Raw genomic sequence first — 22195 nt, 5'->3', positions numbered from 1 at the left:
GAAGCACCCACGCACGCACTGAGTTTTTTTTTTATGGAATGCGATTGATGGGATGTAAATGAGACGGTTAGATTCCCAGGGTTTCTTCGTCTTCCGGGCCCGTGGGAATTTAATGGATTAATGGTCAAGTCGGCGCAGTCATAGCCGCCATTTTTTTTTGTTCTCCTCTTGTTTAATTTGCATGTCATCGTTGCCGCCTCCTTCGCCACGAGCTCCACCACCTCCGCCTTCGCTGAGTCGATCGATATAATTCATTTATTTAATGATTGATGCGCCTGTCGATGTGCGATCAGTCTGTGCGATATCCGCGTCTATATATACGCGCTTCCCTCGATCTCTAATGGCTCAACCACTCATCGGAGAGGAGAGCAGGGGACCGGCGTGTTTTTTTGCAGCGATAATTGGTTTCGTTTGATCAGCGGATCGATCGCAGGGGATGGGCCAGGGAGGTGGGGAGGTGAGCATTGCGGTGAGGGTGTACGATCCGGCGAAGGACCTGTCGGCGACGGAGGCCGTCGACCGGCTGTGCGACTGTGGCGCCACTGGCCAGGTCTCGCTCTGCATGGACCTGCTCGGCGACCCTGCCTCGCGCGTCCGCCACTCCCCCGCCTACAGAATGCTGGTACATCTGCTTAATTAATTAGCTTCTTCTCTTATCGTCAATGCGATGATGGTGATGGAGTAATCATTGGTGATTTTGAATGAATTGATTAAGGTTGCGGAAACGAGTTGGCCAGTGAAGGAAATCGTGGGCGTCGTCCGTGGCAGCATCAAGGTGGTCGCCTGCGGGCGGAAGATGGCTCCGCAGGGTGGCGGCGGAGGCATGTTGAAGAAAGGCCATGCTCCGGCGGAGGCGCGTCCCATTTACACCAAGGTCGGCTACATCCTCGGCCTTCGAGTCCTTCCTTCTCACAGGTAATTTGTTTATTGGTCGGGGATTTGGCCGGAGTTTGTGTCCATGCACTGATTGCTTCGATTTGAATGAATGAATGAATGAATGCGTTTGAAAATTGAACAGGAGAATGGGAATCGCATTGAAGCTGGTGGAGCAAATGGAGGAGTGGTTTTGGGAGAAGGGCGCGGAGTACGCGTACATGGCGACCACCAAGGGCAACAAGGCCTCGCTGGGTCTCTTCACCGACCGGTGCGGCTACTCCAAGTTCCGGACGCCGTCCATCCTCGTCCACCCGGTCTTCGCGCACCGCCTCCCCGTCCCACTCTCGACCACCGTCCACAGAATCCAGGCTTCGGACGCGGAGCTCATCTACCGCCGCCGGTTCGCGGGCACTGAGTTCTTTCCGCGCGACATCGACGCCATCCTCGCGAACCCCCTCTCCCTCACCACGCTAGTCGCCGTGCCCTCCGGCTGCGCCGCGGCGGAGCAGTGGCCCGGCGCGGAGGCCTTCCTGGCAGCGCCGCCGGAGTCGTGGGCCCTGGCCAGCGTCTGGGACTGCGGCGGCGTGTTCCAGCTCGAGGTGCGCGGGGCGTCGCGGCTGCGGCGCGCGGCCGCGGCCGCGACGCGGATGGCGGACAGGGCCATGCCGTGGCTACGGATCCCCTCGGTGCCGGACCTCTTCCGCCCGTTCGGAGCCTGGTTCCTCTACGGGGTCGGAGGCGAGGGACCGGCCGCCCCGGCGATGACCGCGGCGGTGTGGAGAGAGGCGCACAACAGCGCGCGGGGGGCAGCGGCAGTGGTGGCCACTGAGGTCGCGGAGACGGAGCCGCTCCGGCGGGGATACCGATGTGGCGGCGACTGTCGGGGGCGGAGGACGTGTGGTGCGTCAAGCGGTTGACGGAGGAATACAGCGACAGCGCCGTCGGCGATTGGACCAAGTCGGCACCGGGGCCCTCCATATTTGTGGACCCCAGGGAATTATAAAACACCAACAACATACGATGATAATCACTTTTCTATTTATTTTTTTTTATAAAGATGGTAATTTTCAGTTTCTTTCTTTTTCTCTCCATGTATATATATATCTATATTGATATGATAAAATTTGGATAATGAAAGAGGTAGAAAATAATGAAATGGAATAGATGATTATGTGAAAATTAACCTAATATGTTTACCATGTTTATTACAACTAACCAACCCTAATTTATTTGTAATCCCAAACACTAATAAAAACAGCAACAAAACTACAAGTGTTTTATTTTCTATCACTGACTCGCCATCCTCCATGAAAATTAAAAAGATACTATTTGACATGGACCCATCTAATCAACAATCTTTGGATTCTAATGATCATCAGTTGAAATATGGCTGGCCCCACACTAGACACCATTGTCGACCACCCAAAAAGCTCACAGTATCAGGGGAAAACAATAATGCCTTAGTAAAAAGCCTTTTTCAATATTCATGATGCACTTCAACAATTCTATGAATACTTAATGCCCCTTGAAGGAGCTTAGCGAGGATCTATCAGTTAATTCTTCAAATGAAATGAAGGCCACGTCCCATTGTTGAACCTTGCAAATTAACTTAATCAAGACAACTATAGTACAAGTATATTTTATATATTTTGCTCATGATCTTGACTTTGTAGGCATTCATCTTCCTCCAATTATGCCCACATTGAAATCCGAGTAATCAATCAATTTCTTTTTAACAGTCAACTGTTCATAATCCATTTGTTTCCTTGGAGAGAACGGGACCCAAGTCCTTTCAATGACTTGCAGTTGAAGGACAGATGTTTTGGTGGAAAAGGTGTGAAGGACAAGAATGAAAGTGAACTTACTTCGCAATGGTCAAAAAGCAGAGGACCGTGCGTGGCATGCCAAGGAGAAGAGAGAAATAAACACGCCGAGTCAAAAGCACTGCATGAACTTTTGCAACGCACCAATAATTGAGAGAGAGTGTTGATTATTGCAGTTGACTCGAGAGTTTTGGTGCACCTAAACACCACGTTTTATTGCCACGACTCTGCTGTGGTTTCACATTACTGGAGTCAATTAAGCGAGCATTTCAAAGTTTTTTGCTTGAATGAGGTTTCTTCAAGGATCATCTTGATGCATGCATCAATACTTTTGGATTTCTAAGATCATGAGTAGATAAGACCTACCTACGTTGGCTTCTCCACGTTAACATCACATGATCCAATTTTGATAATTAAGTTGGTCCAAGTTGAGTCATTGCGAACAGAGTGAGTCTCAGCTGAATGATCGATCTCGAGCTTTTGTAAGTTGAATGCTTGTTCTTTAGATTTGGTGATGCACATCACTTCCTTAGCATTTAAACACATGGTAACTGTGGCTTTCAGGATTATTGGAAAGAGGCAGGCAAATCTTTGTAAGATTGCGATGAATATAGAGAAAGAGTTGAGTTAATTAACTGACAGCACACTCATCTGCTTATGCTTTAATTATCATGTTCAATTCCATGTCGCACGCATTGAATGTAGATTCTATATCCATGAATTATTTTTTGAAAACTGGAGGGATTTAAACATATGGAATTGAATAACCAATCATTCTAATTAAGAATCATGACAAAAGATAATATACATTACTGGTGAAGTCATGGCACTGCTTTTCTGCCCTCGTTACTTTACTGGCCAGCAAGATTAAGAACACAGTGTTGTGGTACACCAAATGCTTTGGCCTGATCACAATGCCAAATCTTGCTGTGATCTTGTCATGGCTACTGTTCCAGCCCTGTGAACTTTAGCACTGAAGGAGAGGCAACCTCAAACCCCTCTGTTGCTGCTGCTGCTGCTGCTCTTCAATTCAATGGATCAGTAGCCAAACAATGGAAGTGCAAACAAGAAAGCCCGTGCCCGTGTGAGGATATACGAGTTACAAATTCCTCTGCTTACTTCATCACATTATATATCATCCACATTCATAATGTGTTTTAGGTGACAAAGAAAAGGAGCAATTCGCAGTTCAAGAAGGATGAAGGAAGTGCCAGTCATGCAATTGCAGTTCAAGGCTCAAATGATGACTCAAATGGTTCTCTGAAGCTGAAGGGAGAAGCTACTATGAAAGTGTGTATTTGTTTGATGTGATCTAAAGAAAAGGAGAGAAAGGATCAATGAGAGGTTGAGGATTTTACAGAACCTGGTTCCGAGTGGAACAAAAGTAAGCATCAAAATGATTAAGTATAACTGTTTTTGACAGGGGCGTATCAGCACAATGCTGGAAGAAGCAGTTCAACGTGTGCAAGTCCAATTAAGTTAAGGTTGGCATTTTCTTGCATCGAGTCCCAGATAAATCCTTTTGGGTAATGTGCTTTTGGGATTAGTTCTGATGTATGTAACTTCAACTTTCTGAAGCTATTAAGCTCTGACGAGCTGTGGATGTATGCTCCAGTTTCTTTCAGCGACATGAATCTTGGACTCAACCTAAAGTCATTTCAATGAAATCAGAGCACAGTCACTGGTTCCAGAATTCAAATATCAGCTGGAACTACGGTGTTCATAGTCTTTGTTTTATCCATCTCAGTTTTCAAGCTTGTCGCTCTTCTTTCTTTAGAACAATTGAACAATCAACCAAACTGATTTATGTTGTTTTCATTTACTAAATCTAATTTCTATTCTCTAGCTAGTAAACAGTTAGCCCAAATGGATCATGATTCGATTCCAAAATCATCTGAAACTCAAAAACGACAAAATGCAAGCCAAAGACTTATCTTGTTCGAACCATTTCCACTTCCACTAGAAGAACGAATCCCAAGCGGGGCATCCGTCTATCTGAACGATAGATATTATGCACAAAACCAAAAGGATAAGGTTTCTTGACTTCATCCTCAAATGGTGGGCATCGCATCACTTGTGTTCTGTGGTGGAGCTAGCAAACTGCAGTGGCAAAGGCCATCTCTTTCCGATTCTGTCACTCGGTAACCTTATCTAGTTCATTTAACGCGTGAGGGAAGAGACAATGAAGCATGGCGAAGGCTTTCTTGTCCTACAATTCAGAGCACACACGTACTTTTTATTCTCACCATATATAATAATGGCGACTGACTTACCTAAAACAGTTTCCACGACAGCACGCTGATCCACCAAGCTCAGCTTCTTGTTTCTGCGTGGTTAGCACAGGCCTAACGCAGGCCTAGCTCGTGTAGAAGTAATGGCAGGTAGGACTCTGTCACACCAAGGTGACAGACGCTGAGGTTGCCAAGCCCGGCAAAGCGTGCTCTCCTTTGGCCCTCGTGTCCCTTGTCATTTCTTGACAAAAGAGGGGAGAATTCAGTGAACTCATATGAACAAAGAGGAGGAGGAGTTCATGCATGCATCTACATGACCTCCACTTGTGATGCCCTCTCGTCAGACCCACCACTTTCCAAATATCTAATTTGTGTTTCTTTTCTGTAAGCTTCCAAATGCCCTGTATCCACCCAGTACAGTACAGCAGGGACAAAACCAGAGCTTTCCTTCCCCGAAGAAAAGGAAAGATGCTTTTGGTATGATTGGGGCAATAATGCACACCTGTTCCATGTGTCATCCCTTTTCTAAGGTGATGATTCTAGGTAGTTAAGACATTTGGCAGGATGTACCTTCCCCAGCATGATCCAAGGCTTGTGCTTCCAGATCTGTATGCAGCCAATGGAAGTGGTCAGTCTCACACCAATTGACTTGTCAACCTCATTCTTTATTTCATTGTTTTGAGATTCAGATCGATCTGGATCCACCATTTATTGCAGCAAATCTACCTCGACGAAGAAGAATGCAATGAATTACCCGATTTTTATGATATGCTCATCCTGATGGTCAAGTAGGTAGATCTACTCCATGTGCATTAGATTTAACAAGTACAGCTCGATGTCAAATACAAATATATATATATATCTGCGAACATGAAGGGCAGATCCAGCTAATGGCTGTAGCAATCGCGACCGGCAACAAGATTTTAGTATGAGACGTGATACTAATCATTGTTTGTGCCCTCGACTGGCATTGTGTCTCAGCACAATTAAGCTACTTTAAGCATGTAGATTTTCTCCCCATGTCGTAAGAGAATAAGTAGCGCACTAGCTGCTCTTATCTGTTCCACAAAGTATCAAACCATTGATAGAAATGCAGGTGCCGGGTGGCCAATAATTAGAATATAGGTTTGGAATATAGGTTTGGCGAGACAACTTTTTATGATCATAAAATTCTGGGGCACATGTGACCTACCATGGCAGCCATATCTGTCTGTCCAATGATTCTTTGAAGTAGTGCTTCATAGTTTTGAGAACTAATATGTAGAATATTATTGTGGGTCTGCTTATATTAATACTGGCCATCGTTGGTACTTCCTTGGTCATCTTTCACCTTCGCAGGCTTGAACTGCACTGGCCGAACTCTACACTGGGATTTCTTTGGCTTGCCTTGCAGAACCCATTAAATAATCTGGTCTGGTGGGAAGGAGAGAGTCTCGGAGAAGAAACCTGAATTCTACCTCGGCCTCCAAGTTTAAGTCTAAGTCTTTCTCGAGTTCTTTCTTCCGGCCCCTAGCAAAAGAATTGCTCTGCTAGCAGTGATCAGGTCAGGGTTTTATTTCACCTTATTCTTCAATCCTTTGGTATTGTGATTTTTTTTTTCTTTTCCTTTTCAGTTTTTAATATGATGCTCTAAGATTCAGATCTTATAATTCTGAAGAAACTTAAGAGTGAAATCTACTAGGGGACTAGTAGATTAGCTGATTTGTAAGTAGCTGCCCAGCAAGATTTTACCAAGTTAAAATTACAAGTGTTCCGAGAATGATTTGTGTGATCTACGTTCATGAACTTCATTGAGTCAATTTGTTCCTGTAAAACCAAATGATCTAGTTTTTTTTCTCTCTCTCTCTCTCTCTCTCTCTCTCTCAACATAGAAAGGATAGAAACAAGTATATCTTGTGTTAATCTTCTACACCCTGAAACCTGAAATGTTTCCCTTCAGGATGATGTCGAAAGGCCATCAAGAAGTTCAATGCTTCTGAATGATAGTTACTATGAAATGTAGTACTTCAATGTTTAGAACAAACAGCCATATTGTCTTTCCTGTCAATTCTTGATCTCCATTTTATTTATCTTCCTTCCTCTCGTTTGCTGCAAATTGTGTTGTAAATCATCATAACATTGCAAGGCACTGCAGTTTTGACAAGGCCTCGGGGAGATAAGCTACATGGAGCAATATGATAAACAATACTTGAAGATATCAATCTTAAAACAGGAAGACACCTTCAGACAGCAGGTGCCTTTCTATGCTTCGCTCTCACAAATTAAACCATGCAATTACTGGAAATCTCAATTCATAAATGTTCCATCCTTGTTCCAATCCAGGTGCATGAACTCCACCGTCTGTATCGAGTGCAGGAGCAGTTAATGAGAGATATGAGCACCAACAAGAAGGCCCAAAAGGATCCACACCACCTGACATTTGATCTGGAACACCCAACTGAAAAGCAAGATAAGAATCTTACGCGAGTGGAATGCCAAGAGAGTGACTTAGACCTGACGCTTGCAACTGGAAGCAGACGACAGAAAAAGAAAGGGATATCTTCATGTTCAGATTCTGGATCCAGTTTCTCTTCGTCCTCGACAGGGTCAGCAACTACACAAAGAAAGGGTAACGAACCAGGGCAGTTCCGGATTCCCGAGATCGATATGAGATTCCAACTTGAAACACATAGCCAGAGTGGACTAAAGCAGAATCCTTGGTTCTCTCAATGCTTGAGCCTGAGCTGACAATGATTCTTTCTTGATTATGATGAGGTACCATTGTAGCTGTAAGTGAGAAGCAGTATGAATTCAGATGGAGATAAGGATGATGTGCAGAAATGTGTATTGTCTAAACAAGAAATGGACTGTATAAGAGCAGACGTGCAGCAGTTCTTGAACAAAACAAGAAAAAACAAGTTTGGCATGTCACAAAGTTTGGCATGTTACAGTGACATACTTCTTGATATGTACTTAGGTTGTTCATGTAAGAGTTTCCTGTATTGCAATAACCAACAATTGAATTGAAAACCTATTGTGACGAAGCAGGTTCCTGAAATATGCATCAACTAGTACAAACACATGCTGTAGTTATCACTTACCAAACGAAAATCTGTCTGGTACTTAACTATTCCTATATAGATTTTGCAGCTACCAGCAGTATCTCTCACAAACACAAATAGTTTTATTTTGAGAAACAAGTTTATACTAAGTAAAGTTGATACAGTTTGTATGGTAAGCTAACAAATTATTCTATCTGGCCAAAATCACAGAATTATTGGAATAAATGTGCCAAATTAAACCATCACAAGCTTTTTGTTTTTTTTTAAAAAAGTATATATTACACTTTTTGTTTCAATGTACTGTAAGTCTCATAAGATGGAATGATGTTTAGAGTGATATGATTAACAAATCAATATCCTGTTTTTCAAAAAAAAAAAAAGTACAAGCTTTTTTGAAGGCCACACTGTAGCAAAAAGAAAACATAGCTTCTTGCTGAAACAAATGCCTTTAGAATGGTGATACTTCGATTTCAACCTTATTTCCAAGCTACCAAAGTAGCTTGCTGAGACAAATGCCTTTAAAACGACTATACAACAGAAAAGAGAAAACTTATGCTGCTGACTCAATGTGCTTTAGCTAAAATCTTCCTCCTGAGTGCTTTGCGAGATGGGGACTATACAACTAACGAATCTTCGAAGTCTGAAAGAAGTCAAGAGGTTGAATTCTCTTGATCACTTACTTTCTTCAAGCTTGCTTTGTGGGTCAGATATATCGTCCAAAGAAAGGAGAATGAATTGCAAGCCAAAGGCTGTTTCAAGGAAAATAAAAAGTGACCTGTGAGAGTGTATTGTTAGAGCTCATGCTGTGTAGTGACAAAACAGTGAGGAATACCTGTAACTGAACGGGGGCAAACTTAAATGTAATGAAATCACACAGAGGCCAGTACAAAAATCCGGTTTTAATAGTGGGAATCAAATCTCTTTTCAACCTAGAAAATATCTCATCACCAGATTCACCTGAAAGGTAAACAAAAAAAAAAAAAGGAACAGAAAATTAGAAGTGTCAACCTTTTATTTTCTATTTAGTTTAAAAATATAAACTTAAATTTTCGTGAGGTTAAGATTGTAATGTTAGTTTTTCTCGAACTGAATAAACAAATCAAAAGAGTAATAAACCAGAACTTCATGTTGTTGAAATCTCCTCTCCACATTAACAACTGCCTTTTGCACATTACTATGAAAATCTCTTCTAAATGAAGCACATTTAGAAGGCAAAAGAGTAATTAACTGAACAAATAGGTTTTTGCCCCAATAATTCGAGTATAACAAGCTCTGACTCTGAATAAAGTTATAATCATCTATAAAACATCATGTTGAAGAAGACAATAATAGAACAATGGGATAGGAAAAAAAACTGCAAATATACCTTGTAAAAATGCATTCATTGAGAAGAACACACCAGTCATTAGAGGGCCAAATGTAGTTTGCGCAAGTAAAATTTTCTTCAGAATGGTGATTATGTCTTGCTTTGGTAGAATTTTTGAGATAAAGTTGAACCAAAAATGCAATGAAGGACCAAGAACTAGCAGACCATATCCGCTCATTCGTAGAATTCTCACAATATCAAGACTAGCAGTCCATGCGGTTGTGATTATCTGCCAAGAAGTGAACAGGAGTTAGGAAACACAGTCTAATCAAGATGAAGTAATAAACTTGACAATATGTAGATTTGTGTTTGGTTATAGTCAAATTACAGCTAAATGTCCTGAGACAATGATAGAGGTTTGAATAATTAATGAACCAATTAGAATATGATTAGCATTTTTATATATTATGGTAATATGGTTTACTTAACCAAAATTAATACAATTTTATCTGCCTCAAAAGTTAGGCAAAATGGAGTTCATTTTAAAGGGATGGGATTGATCTCTGGCATTAAAATCCATCACATAAGGATGATCACCAAGTTATACTTTACCCGTCAGGCATACACCCCTGAGGTTTGGGATGGTTTAACCTGCGTACCTCAAACTTTTTATCATGTTCATGGTTCCTTATGTTAGCTCTCTGGAGACAATTGATATGTCCTGATGTGCTGTCATGTGTTTCATGCATAATCTTGAGTGGAGAACTTTAGTCACATATGACTTAGAACGAGTAGGGAAAGATCCCTCAAGGATTATAAATATATTAGGTGATAGCTAGAAACGAATTTATTGTACAAGTAAATGCATGCCTTATCGCATAACTAGAACACGAGGATGTTGCATGCAAGTTCTTTCCTAGTAATTGAAGGAGAACACGAGGATCAGGTGTTCATTAGCAAAATGAGACAGAGGATGGATATGATGTATCATTTCGTTGCTCAAGTAAGTTCTTACACCTTCCAGTAATAGAATCTTGGATTTGGAGAATCATTATTTCGATTTGTGTTGGATCTTGTGAGGTCTTTGTCTTTTTTTAACCAAAAGTCGACAAACAAGATTGCGTTCTGCTTTGCTCTGTAGCTTGGTTCTAGCAAACAAATAAACCAACAGAAACTTGGGGAAACAAGAGGTGGCGATGGGTAATTAACGAACCTGAGAGGACATGTCAGCGGTGCCGAATATGAATGCCGCGGTGAGGCTCTTGGTTGTAAGAGGGTGCGCTTCGATCATCCGGAGGTACCAACTCAAGAACCCATTCCGGATGGGGACAGATGAAGAACTTGCAGCGGCAGCGGGAGCTGCAGCAGCCGCGGCGGCAATCGAAGCGGCGGCTGAGGAAGCGGAACCGATGGGAGAGTTGAAGAACGAAGAAGAGGGCGCGGGCGGCGACAGGCGCGAGCACGACGACTTGCAGGAGAGGTTAGGCTTGAAGGAGAGGAGCTGCGATCGCGCAGACCTCCTATCGCGGGGCCTTGGCAGATCGCAGAGGCAACCGGAGGGCGGAGCGGGAAGGCGGTGAAGAAGGATTCCATGCGCACCTGTCGTCGGGCGTTGCCCAAAAGGAGGCTACTCATTTCGCCACACTCTGCTCGAAGCTTGCTTGGGGCTTCCCTGCCCGTCGCCTGGTTTTATAGTGGCCGTCGCCGCATCGAGCGCTCGTTCGTTTGTTCATCCGAGTCCCGCATTGTACGGCCTCCTCCCTCGTCGGTTACACGTAACCGCTCCCTGACAGTGACGGCTGCTTGGCATAACCGTAACCAACGAACCCACCGATGCTACTGATGTTATCTCCACCGTCAATCTCAGGATCGATTAACCCTATCCATTGATTGATTTATTTATTATTACTGCTATTTCATTTCAACATGTCAGATTATGGCTAAAACTCTCGTAATAATATGTGATTAGCACTGATTAAAATAAGCGCTTATGCATTTTATTTATTTAAATAAAAAACTAATGCTAATGGTGCCATACATATACAAAAATAGCACTAATTAAAATTAACTCTAAGATGTCCTTATCAAAATAATACTTTTAAAGGGAGAAGACAAATTAGAGTTATAAGAAAGCGGAGGGAACTTTTTAATTTCCCTTTCCTCTAATCAAACTGTACATAAATGCCAAGAATTAGACGACTCCTGGTGCAAAAGCTTTGAACAATGACACACTGTGGATCATTATTAGATTTCTATGAGCTAGTTGTGGAGAGTGGCTTCTCCATTGGCAATATCCTCTTTGGTGGTCAAATATAATTTTTTGATTTATCTTTTCACAAATCATCATGGGATCAATCATGTAGAATGAGTGACAAATTCTACCTTTTGTCGAAGAATAGCCTCCCCATTGAAATCATTGAAGCATAGCGACTGACAAGGCCTTCAAACGGAGAGGCAGGTCCAGTCACAAGTAATCCGATAACTAGAAGTGGGCATCATAGTGCTTGATAGATTCGTCAATGTGTCTGCCCCCCTACAAGTCTCCATCAGTTTAACAGTAGAATTTGTTGCAGTCGCCTCTTGACTCTACCCTCGTTGGCATGTTCCCTGGTGAACCCATTCAGAGAGGCTCAAAGAAGAACAAGCATAATAAAATATAGAAGTGAAGGTTTTTTCTTTTGGTGTCATTTGTCAGCTTCTTGCAATTCTCTAAGTCAGGACAAGCTATCCCATCAGTATTTCACTTCAGATTTCAGAGCAAAAGGTGTCAAAGGGATCATAATTGGTCTTTACAAGTTGGTCAAAGATTTTCTGAAGGGAACTGTTTCCCCCTCGACTTTAAAAATCTTAAATTTACAGTTTCAGCAGTTCATGAGTAAGTTGGGCAATTTTAAATGATAAAACAGGCAAGAAAGATTTGATGCCTTATTTAGTTTCATCGTTGTTCCAACTTTTGCAGGTACAGAAAGGTGAGAGGCACATGGGACGTAGTCACGTAGCTGACAAAAATATATTAATGGTGCCTGGCCATGGTATTAAAAGACAGTACCTTTACATCTACAGCTGAATGTTTCAGTGAGTGACCCAAAATGTAGTAGATTGCCACCTCTGTCTTCCTGATGCTAGTCAGAGAAAGTTTCTGAAAGAATGCTTCAGTCAACAAAGACATCTTACCATCTGGATAAACAAGGGCTAAGGAGTATGATCTAGCATAGAACAGAAAGAGTCACAGAGTTTCATCTCGACTTACACTGTAGAAACATACCGCAAGTTCTGAAACAATCATATCTTTCAATTCTTATTCACCATTAGGAAACCATAATTTGAAGGTAATATTGCAAGTCAAGTTACAAGTCAGAAATTAGATCAAGGGCAAGGCAATTGAAATGCATTAAACATTGAGGACAAAAGAAGGCTTCCCACCCAAATTATAAAGCTCAAGGACCATGAGAATTAATGAACTATGATCTTACCCACGATATGACAGATAGGTTATCAAAACCATTATGGTTTCGTAATTGAATAAGCAGGAGTATGAACAATTGAGGTGTTGCTTGTTCATGATTCTAACGCTAGACTACAACCTCCAAATTACCTTACCGCACGCATCCTCTGGCTTCTATAGCCCGGTGACCCGCGCCACCCTTCTTGCTTTCTTCTTGAGGAAGTTGGCAAGATTCAGTGATTGAATCACAACTTATATCAGCAGGGGGAATGAAACAGTCCACCGAGAGGCCAGGCACATTGAAGGCCACTTCCTCGATCATCCAATCCTCCTTCATCCTAGTTTTGGTGTGTCTCATTGCCGACTCGCCAAATTTGTAGAGGGTGACATTGGATCGACCTGAGTGGGCAATCATTACACCTTCAACCAGGCAGTAGTCCAGGAGGAAGGAACTAATGGTGGTCTCCCAGTACACTGCATCACCTCCATCGTTAGGTTGGATCCTAGTGAGGTGGGAATCTTCAATTAGAATGAGGAGCCCAGTTCGCTGACTGAAGTAGCCGAAGAGGACGTGCCTAATGATTTCCGCGAGGCCTTCACTTCGGGCTTGCAGGATTTGAGGGTCAGCACAGAGCTTGAGAACAAAGCAATCCTCCCCATTGACCTTTTTCTCCCCGATGCAACGCGCATTGGCAAACATTCTGGCCGTCGTCAATGGATCGAGGCCCTAATCGAAGAATTACTCGAATATTATCCAGTGGCGGAGTCGTTCCAAACCAATTCGTTGTTTGAACAAATAAAGTAGTGAATTTGAAGTGATTGTGAACCTGTAGCGCGCGTCGAAGAGGTCTGACGGGGCCTCTTGCGGCATGGGCGCCGAGCCAGGGGGTGTGGCGCCACACAACCTCGCCATTGGAGCCGGCGTGGAGCTTGCTACCGCCGATCGCCATCTCGACGTACCACTTATCTGGGGCCATCTGCCAGAGAACGAAGCCGCCCGACTCAACCTTGCGTGAGGAGCTGCTTCTGTTTTTGATGACTTTAGTAGTAGTCTCGAACTCTGACACCACCATTCGCACCTTCCCCCTGGCGTAGGCGTTGCGGATGGATCTCTGGAGTTTCAGACCCCCCGACGCCGCCATGTACTGCTGCATGATGTACTGGGCTGATGACACTTCCTGAAGAGTAGAGAATGCAAGGATTGAGTGGCATTAATGTGAGATGGATCATGGAATTCATCAACAAAACGGAGTCGAGAAAAGAGGAAAATGGAGGAAATCAAGAAGATCGAAAATATCGAAGCCCTAGGAAGAAAAGAATGCAGCTCAGGGATCGATCTGAACTGCATAACAGAGAAAGAAGGGAAGATGAAACTTACAACGGGAGTGTCCTTGATGCTGAGATGAGGCGAACCATCATCGGTGCTGACATGGACGGGAGCGAGCGGCGCACCCATGACTCCAAGAAGGAGACGGAGGTCGGGGCATCGGATCAAGGAGAAGGACGCACCTCCGGCAGCAACCGATGCCGAGTTGATCGAAGGAACACGCGAAAGCAGGATCCGTATCCAGTGGACCCATCCTTCCCTCCTCCGATCTCCATCGGCATCTACAGCACCGCCGTCGTCGGGACCCTCCATCAAGGGCGCAAGGGTCTCTCTAAAGCTCATAGACCTGCCGACCATCGCCGCGGCGGCCGCCCCTTCCTGGGGCAGAAACAGAGACGAATGGCGGCGGTGACCCTTCTTCCTCTGCCGCGGAAGCATCAGCTGCACCGGCATATTGTTCATCTGCAATGTCCTCTCCTTCTCCCGTGAGCTCGCCGGCACAGCACCGCGCGACCTCCTCCTCGGCGCCGAGAACCCCCGCTTCCTCTCCGCGGAACCCTATCCCCGCGGAACCCGCGCGCTATTTATAGTGGAGTTAGCTGTTGGCCGCCAAGAAATTTAAGGGGCTGGAATGCGAAATAATTATTTAATCGGAGGAGAATTGTAGTAAATTATAAAGAAACGAGTAAAAAAAGACCGACAAATGGTGCGGGGCAATTAATTGTAATTATGATACATCGAGGGGCAATTAAGAAGCTGCCACCTGTTCGGGCGATGACCTCACAGGTGAATTGCGATCTCCCATGTGGCGATCATCTGCACAGACTGATGTAACGGTACTTACCGCCCGGTCGGCCGTTGCCACGTAAGCCATCGCAGGTGTGTTTCAATTATTATTTTTAATTATTTGTTTCAGTTTTTTTACAATTTTTTTACTTTAATTTTCGCATTCAATTAGGTTCAGGCGCAAACTGAAAAGCAATAAATTGGCAAAAGATAACTCATTCAGTCAATTTATATATATATATATATATATATATATATATATGCTATGCTACGCGTCAGCTTCCTACGCATGCATGCGCGATAGCGGAATCACCGTCCATCACGTGTGATAGCGAGGATCTGACCGTCCAAAAGTGGGGGATGCATAGTGCTCCCTCGTGCTGACCCTCCGCTGTCGCCTCGCCATCCGACCGCCGTCGGATCGGGCCCGGTCGACGCGCTACTGGCCGGCGCGCCGACCGACACCGGATTCCGATCGGATTGTGGCCAGAATCCGGCCGAATTCTGTCAGAAATCGATGAACCCAGCACGCGGCCACTGTGGGCCAAATCGCGATCGATTTTCGACCAAATCGCGATCGATTTTTGGCCGAAAGCCGATCATGATTTGGCCCACAGTGACCGCGTGTTGGGTTCGCCGATTTCCGATAGAATTCGACCGAATTCCGATCACAATCCGGCCGGAATTTGGTGCTGGTCGGTGCACCGGCGAGTGGCGCGTCGACCGGGCCCAGGACGGCGATCTCCGGTGGCCGGACGGCATGGTGACGGCGGCGGGAGCGGCTGGGGGTTGAAGGTATCGCGCACGGATAGCATAAATACCTATCGCGCAGCGTAGAAAATATATATATATATATATATATATATATATATATATATATATATATATCCCTGTGTACTTGGGAGACAATGTCCCTGTTCACAGCCTATCGATATCTTGGATTAGTTGTACACCTCAGCCATGGTCCTTTGAGTCGCATGCTTGTCCACGCGCGTTACAAGGCTCATTATGCGACCCAACCAAGGCAATCAATGCAAACCGCCTCCAGCTACGACTGTGTAACCTTAGCCAACCTCCTCTTGTATACATTGCCCCGCATACATACACCGATGTGTACTAGTCATGCACGCATGGCGTTTTCCAGCGATGTATCATGTGCGCTTTCTAGCCCCCACTTAATTTCTCTGCACGCCGCATGCATGAACGTAGCCCTTCGGCGCCGCGAATTCTGGGTCATGCTGGTCCTTCACTTCTTAATCTATGTAAGTGCTGGAAAATTGATTTTCGACTACTATTTGATCATTGTAAATTAATTTTTTTATGAATGAAAATAAGATCATAATTATTGTTACTGTACACAGAATATTAATTAATAGGCTGTTAAAAGAAAATAATTGACTCAATTAACGTTTTCAACCCTTCGTATAACCCTTCAATGTCCCTCTCCCTCTTTTTCTCAATATAATTCACAACAAAGATCATACAAACAATAAGAAATAAGCTTTCTCTTGTGCTTTCCCTCAGAACTTCTAATTCTCTATTCTCAGAAAAAAGTTCCAAGATTTCGAAGGTGGATTTAAACTTTAAAATGCTACTATTTCAAGTCATATGTTATTGCATATCTTGAAAAGCGATTATCAATAAATTATAAACATTTAGGTTGGACAATATCATAAGAAAAAGAAGTTTAGTCTTCGTCTCGATCTTAAATCTCTTATCTAAAGAGATAAGTTTATCCGAAAGGGTATGTCAACTAAAAAGTTGTTCAAGATATCAAGCCGATATGGAGAAGGATATGTCGAGAATATAAAAGGGATGAGATTTACGTTGTCATACGGAACTCCATTAGTTCGAGTCATCAACTTATCGACGAGCTTATTGGTCGGACCTAGATTGTTGGATCGACATTGACAACTCCAACTTTCAATTGGTCCTTTTTCTCTCTGTTAGATACATAGAATTGAGATAAATTTTATGGATGAAATTTGCATCACGTAAAGACTAATTCGGATGTTTCACTAGAATAGATTTTAAAACCTCGATTATATTATGACATTTGAAAATCATAGTGCACTACTTGTTTATTAAAGTTGTCTTTTAAAGATTCAAGTTTTGCTTCTCCATTTGTTTGGGAAAAGAAAACATGTCCAAGCTTTTAAAAATGTAGGTACTTGAATGAATGAAGGAATTCTTATGATTGTTGATTAAATTCTTCATAATATGGAATTTCGTTCCAACACCAAGAGCGTTGGAGCAAGGAATTCTTTTTCTTCTTTTCTTCCTTCATTTGTAGTTTTCATGTTCATTGAGAATTCTTATCAATCTTATGCTGTTCTAATCAAAGTTGAAGTTGAAATGCATAGGGAAACTATTGGACAACATAACCTAGGAATTACCTCCTTCCTACCCATCTAGTCAATTCATACTACTGACTGTGATGCTAACTGAATAGATAAACTAGAAGTGGTTTTGTAAGATTGAAGAGATAAACAATCTCAGCCTCTGTAACTCAACAAGCTTGTTAATCTTTATCTAAAAACCTGAAGCAGACAACTGGTTTAAAATGATAGCACTTACCTTTGGTAGTTGGAAGCCAGCTTCAACTTTCTATGCAAACAAAAGACAGCTATTTAATGACCAATTGATACTTGACATCTATCCATACATCAAATTTCTTTCTCCTGGTGTTTCTGGTTTAATTTCCAATTGATTTGTTTTCTACCAGCTTTGCACGAATCAATCCCTTGCATATTTGATTTAACTAACTCTTTCTTCAAGAGAACTAGAGGTAGAGTATTACCTATGAAGCTGAATAACTTAATTGCTTGGGAGAATTGGAACTCAGTGGACATGTACTGGCTAGTGCAAGAACAATTGCCTCCATGAAAATTTGATGATCCCCAAGTATTTCTTCTTTGTGATGCTACCTTTTATTTGACTTGTAGATCAAGTTTATTGGCGAGCGGAGGCAAAAATAAGTTAGATGAGGAGAAAATGCACTGGACAAAGTTCAAAAGTAGCTAGCCTGCTTTTGGGAAGCCATGAGACTGTCAAACTCATCAAAGCTTGAGGCTCAGATCAAGTTTTTCTTGTTCTGATGGACAAGCCGTAGGCTGAGAATTCTTCTGAAAGCTCCCAGGCCATGTCGATCCTCTAACTTGATCAAGCGCAAACGGAACCCTTGTGGCTTCGGTGTCAGAAGAGTTCACCTGACGGCATCTTGTGATCGTAGGCAAGCCTCCCTCGTGTTGCTCATGCGCGACTGAGTGGGATTGAACTGCCAGAGATTTAAGAGAAGATGCATAGAGGGGAAATCCTATCATCGTTTTCTGGGACTGCTGAGGTCTCCTCGTGACGCCCCTCTCTCTCTTGTGTGCATTCTGGTGGCCGCCCAAAGCCTGTGAGCTGAAGAACTTTTTCATGCAGAAGTTGCACGAGAACATCTTGCGGCTTTGCATTTTGCACTGCGCGCTAGGAGAGCTTCCATCAGCTGACGAGGTGCTCCCACCAAGCGTAAGATTCAACCATGATTGCCGTTCCTCGTTGAAATTGCTCCTGCTGCCAGGATCAACGGTTTGTTGTGCTTGCCTTTGATCGTCTGAGTCTTCTTTCCCTTCCATGCGATCAACAATATCTACAAGAGAGAAGACACAAGAGGGTGGAAAAACAAGGATAGGAAGTTGCACAGCGTACGTTGGTATTATGCTGGTTTCCCTTAAAAAGAAGCAGAAAAAGTATGTTGTAGTAATAACTTCAAAGGAAATTCTTCAGTAGAAATAGAAGTGGAAATGGATACTTTTGCTGTTATATATCACTTTACAAAAACAAAAACAAAAAAAATAGTACCTATATTCTGGTGAAGGTCAATTTTCAGGATTCCCTTGGTCTTTTTGTTTCTTTACTACTCCATGTCCACCTTCCATGGTTCTTCTATCAAACTGTAAGTGCTTAGGTAGGCTCTATGTTGGTGAGAAGTTTTTTGGGAACAAAGTTGTTGCGAGTAAAAAGTTATTCAAAAACTTCAATCATTATGTAAGACCTCTGTTCCCATCATTCTCTAGTAGTTGGCCAATACATGCATAGTGAAGGCAGGCAGAAGGGTGGACTAAGTCTTGTTTCTTGTATTTTTGCATGTCTGCGCCAGGAGAAGGATATTTCTGCTGCTGCATTCGAGTTTTCATGAAAGCATTCAGCTGAGTGGAGATGTCACACATTGACATTGCTATCATTGTTTCTTTTGCATCTTTATAGTCCCCACGGCCCACATAAGTATCAATAATGGCAATAAAGTTTACAAGACTTGGGTGCTGCATTAATCACGATTTACTATTGTTCTTCCTTAGTGGAGTATTTGGCTGGATGAGTTCCAACGAGACTTCCCAGCACTTTAGGTAGTGGAGGATGTCCAAGTAGTCGTGCTTTCCGAACCACTTGTACTTTGTATTGTTTGGGTGGACTATCACTGTTAACAAGACAATGGGAAACTTGGTTCGCCTGAAAAGGCCAAGCATTCACTGTTGGTTTTGCTGAAGCTTGATGCCAGGCTTCTCGTTGTTATTCCCTTGTGGAATAGAAGTTGTGGTATTGGATTGATGAGTCAGACAATCTGATCGTTATAGATAAGGGACATGATTTCACTTGCACAATTCATTTGCTCATATTTGGAGATGTGGACATGTTCATGATCCACTTTGTAGTCCCCTAGGTGCCCCACCTCAGCGACAGTCTGCAACTTGATCCCTGGTTTCTTCTCAGCACTACAGAAGTTTTGTATTCGGTGCTGCATTAATCCATCCTCATGGAAAATCATTGACATGTTCATCCAGATCAACTCAAATCTCTCTGGCAGTTGGACCACATCATAATTTAACATGTGGTTTTGAACTAAAGATATGAAGCAGTTTTAAAGACTGATTCCTTGTGTTGTAACTCCAACGTGCAAAGGAGGAGTGCCACCTCCAGTAAAGAGGATCAACTGTCATGGTGGTTTCTGTCATCAGCAAGCACAGAGAAAGTAGAGTTATGCCACCAATCTTTCAGGTGAAGTCAATGGTAATTATTCCTTTTGGTCGCAGCCGTTTCATGTTTTGTTCTTCTTGTGGTCCTTCATGTGTGGGAGAATATGGAACTAGTTGAAGTTAGCAAGTGCTGGAGAACGAACCAGAACCATTGATTTCACACTTCCACTCACCTGAATCTGTTCTTATCAAATTGGAGCTGACCTTGTTTATTTTATCATGGCCTCACGAGGCCTTGAATGGGATGGGTGTGGAACTCAACTCAGTGCGAGAGCTGCAAAAACTTACTTTAACCACATCAACAAAAGTGCAGCAATAATGGTGCCAGCTTGAAGATAATGCAATGCAGTGGAGGACCACCTGATTCCCAAACAGAGATAACTACAGATATAAAGAATCACAAAGATAGATCACATGGAGATTTTGTTGCTCGCTTCAATTATGTCATCTGAAAGACACAATTACAAGACAGTCTTGAGATGCTAAATTATGGTACAAAGTCTGTCGCTCACTGGTGCTCGTGGCAAAGATGATGCAACGTTTTCAACTTCGCCTTCCAACTAATAAGAATTTCCAGAATCAAGAACAATGACAACTTCCCAGCACAGAATTACATCTTCCTGCTTCTATCTAATTGACTTTGGGAGGGACTTGTCAGTGGAATTCAATTAAGAGAGCACTTGCTAAAAAGTTCTTTTCTTTGAAAGGAGTGTTGTGGGAAATACTTATCTGTGAACCTTTTTATAGATTGAATGGGGTGTTCATCATCTTGTTTTCAGCTAGTCAGTATGATAAAATCTTTTGTACCTGGATCATGTAGTTCCATGCAAAACAATTGTTAAAATTTTATACACTGTTTTGAAAAAAAAATGTATTTGATTAAATACATTAAATATTTTTGAAAAATAGAATGATGAAGTATTTCACCTACCTCCCCCTTTTTGCGTTTCACTTTCACCAATAGAAGAGCAGAGCTTGTCCTATACTGATGTTATAACTAATGGTAGAACTCCACTCCAGCTTTATGGACCGACCACCACTCATTTCAGTGAGTTTCTTCTATGAAAACTGAACTTTTGATCTACTTCCTTTGTATCTGTGTTCCAACATCAATACTCGAACACCAACTCTCAGCATGAACACCTGAAATCACTGTTGATCATGTATAGAAATCTTGAAAATAGCCATGTCAAATATGTGTTTGGATCCGAGTCTATGCCATTACTGATAACCAAGTTCAAATAACATGGACATCTAAGAAAACACAATTGTGAACTAAGTTCCCCTTCAAGTGATCTTCGCTTGCAAGGAGGAGTATCCAAGAACTCAAAATAAATGCACTAGCAACGCATTACTGAGAGCATCCGAGATTTCAGAGCTTTGAAAGCATCACCGCCAACTGTTCGTCAGACACCTCCAGCTCGTCGAGCTGACCAACAGCTTCCGCTAACCGAGCAGCTATCTGATGCTTACACTAGCAACAACAGCAGCAGCAGCAGCAACAACAACAACAATGAGAATCGAGCAAATAAAAAACTCAATTGAACTACAGGAGCCTACAAGGGAGGGAGCTTACGCAGAGCTGCTCCCCCCGATTGACAACGTCGTAGAAGAAGGAATAGCAAGTGCAGTGGTGCTCCGGGAAGCAGATGTACTCCTCTTTCCTCCTTGACTCCCCGACTACCTGAAACCCCCCTCTCCCAAAACGGTTAACAAAAGCAAAAGCAGAAGCAGGAGGGGAGGAAATGAGAGAGCGGGAATGGACCAAGAAGAGGGACCGGCCGCTGGGCGTGGCTGACAACTTCCGGACGCCTCCCTGGTCGACGATCCTAGCGGCGCGCTCCAAGTTCTTGCCGAAGAGGAAGTGCAATCTGGACGGCGGCAGAGAGGAAACGATGGCTCAGTTCCTGCAGTATCACCGTGTGGGAGAGATAGGCAGGAGAGGAGAAAGAGTGTGTGCCTCACATGGAAAGGTGATCGTCGGACGCTGGTGATCATCGAATCAAGAGGGGCTGAGAAACGAAGAACGCTACATCGGTCGAGGAGGAAAGAGACGCAGAAGAAAGACCTGAGCGGGAGGATTTGATCTGCTCCCAGACAGCCTCTGCGACAGCGATGCCGGTGCCGGAAGATGCCATTCCTTCCTCTGCCTCGGACGGAGATGCAGACTGGGAATCGCCGCCGGTTGCTTGTTGCTAGGTCGAGACGACGGCCGACCGACGGGGTTCTGATGTGTGCTTTACTAATTCCTCACAATTATTTTTTAAAAATTATTTTCTTTAAAATCTATATAAAAAATAATTGATCAATATTTTTTTAATCCTCGATTCGTCGGTAAAAAA

The 22195-nt window shown here is 43.1% G+C and overlaps 5 protein-coding genes and 1 pseudogene across 6 annotated transcripts; 2 read left to right on the top strand and 4 right to left on the bottom strand.

Moving 5' to 3' along the window:
* The first annotated feature begins 473 nt into the window (after positions 1–473).
* Positions 474–1931, top strand: LOC141822159 (putative N-acetyltransferase HLS1-like; annotated as a pseudogene).
* Positions 1932–6123: 4192 nt separating this feature from the next.
* LOC141821963 (uncharacterized) lies at positions 6124–7791 on the top strand. Its single transcript, XM_074709362.1, has 3 exons — positions 6124–6473; positions 7065–7163; positions 7253–7791. Exons 2-3 carry the CDS (start codon positions 7095–7097, stop codon positions 7655–7657), a joined length of 474 nt encoding a protein of 157 aa, XP_074565463.1. The 5' UTR covers positions 6124–6473; positions 7065–7094; the 3' UTR covers positions 7658–7791.
* Positions 7792–8621: 830 nt separating this feature from the next.
* Positions 8622–10912, bottom strand: LOC141821623 (protein SYM1-like). The gene is made up of 5 exons (XM_074708992.1): positions 10795–10912; positions 10491–10669; positions 9338–9566; positions 8804–8928; positions 8622–8720 (listed from the first exon to the last, which is right to left on the bottom strand). Exons 1-5 carry the CDS (start codon positions 10910–10912, stop codon positions 8622–8624), a joined length of 750 nt encoding a protein of 249 aa, XP_074565093.1.
* Positions 10913–12686: 1774 nt separating this feature from the next.
* On the bottom strand, positions 12687–14511 carry LOC141821918 (uncharacterized). Its single transcript, XM_074709303.1, has 3 exons — positions 14101–14511; positions 13550–13900; positions 12687–13449 (listed from the first exon to the last, which is right to left on the bottom strand). The coding sequence occupies exons 1-3, from the start codon at positions 14509–14511 to the stop codon at positions 12874–12876; spliced, it is 1338 nt and encodes a 445-aa protein (XP_074565404.1). The 3' UTR covers positions 12687–12873.
* Positions 14512–17841: 3330 nt separating this feature from the next.
* Positions 17842–19857, bottom strand: LOC141815219 (zinc finger protein 7-like). The gene is made up of 2 exons (XM_074703138.1): positions 18682–19857; positions 17842–18469 (listed from the first exon to the last, which is right to left on the bottom strand). The coding sequence occupies exon 2, from the start codon at positions 18453–18455 to the stop codon at positions 17895–17897; it is 561 nt and encodes a 186-aa protein (XP_074559239.1). The 5' UTR covers positions 18456–18469; positions 18682–19857; the 3' UTR covers positions 17842–17894.
* Positions 19858–20261: 404 nt separating this feature from the next.
* Positions 20262–22069, bottom strand: LOC141815230 (uncharacterized). 2 transcript variants are annotated; one of them, XM_074703143.1, is made up of 6 exons: positions 21922–22069; positions 21819–21840; positions 21619–21724; positions 21430–21537; positions 20785–21327; positions 20262–20660 (listed from the first exon to the last, which is right to left on the bottom strand). In XM_074703143.1, the coding sequence occupies exons 1-5, from the start codon at positions 21989–21991 to the stop codon at positions 21226–21228; spliced, it is 408 nt and encodes a 135-aa protein (XP_074559244.1). In that variant the 5' UTR covers positions 21992–22069; the 3' UTR covers positions 20262–20660; positions 20785–21225. The 2 variants fall into 2 exon arrangements, with proteins under 2 accessions (XP_074559244.1, XP_074559252.1); XM_074703151.1 differs by having other exon boundaries at positions 20785–21315.
* Positions 22070–22195: the final 126 nt, after the last annotated feature.

This window comes from Curcuma longa, chromosome 2 (assembly GCF_044706935.1).
Source record: "Curcuma longa cultivar G26 ecotype Majalengka, Jawa Barat chromosome 2, ITB_CL_G26_1.1, whole genome shotgun sequence".
NCBI classification, from domain to species: Eukaryota; Viridiplantae; Streptophyta; class Magnoliopsida; order Zingiberales; family Zingiberaceae; genus Curcuma; species Curcuma longa.
This window is presented reverse-complemented; position numbering and strand designations above follow the sequence as displayed.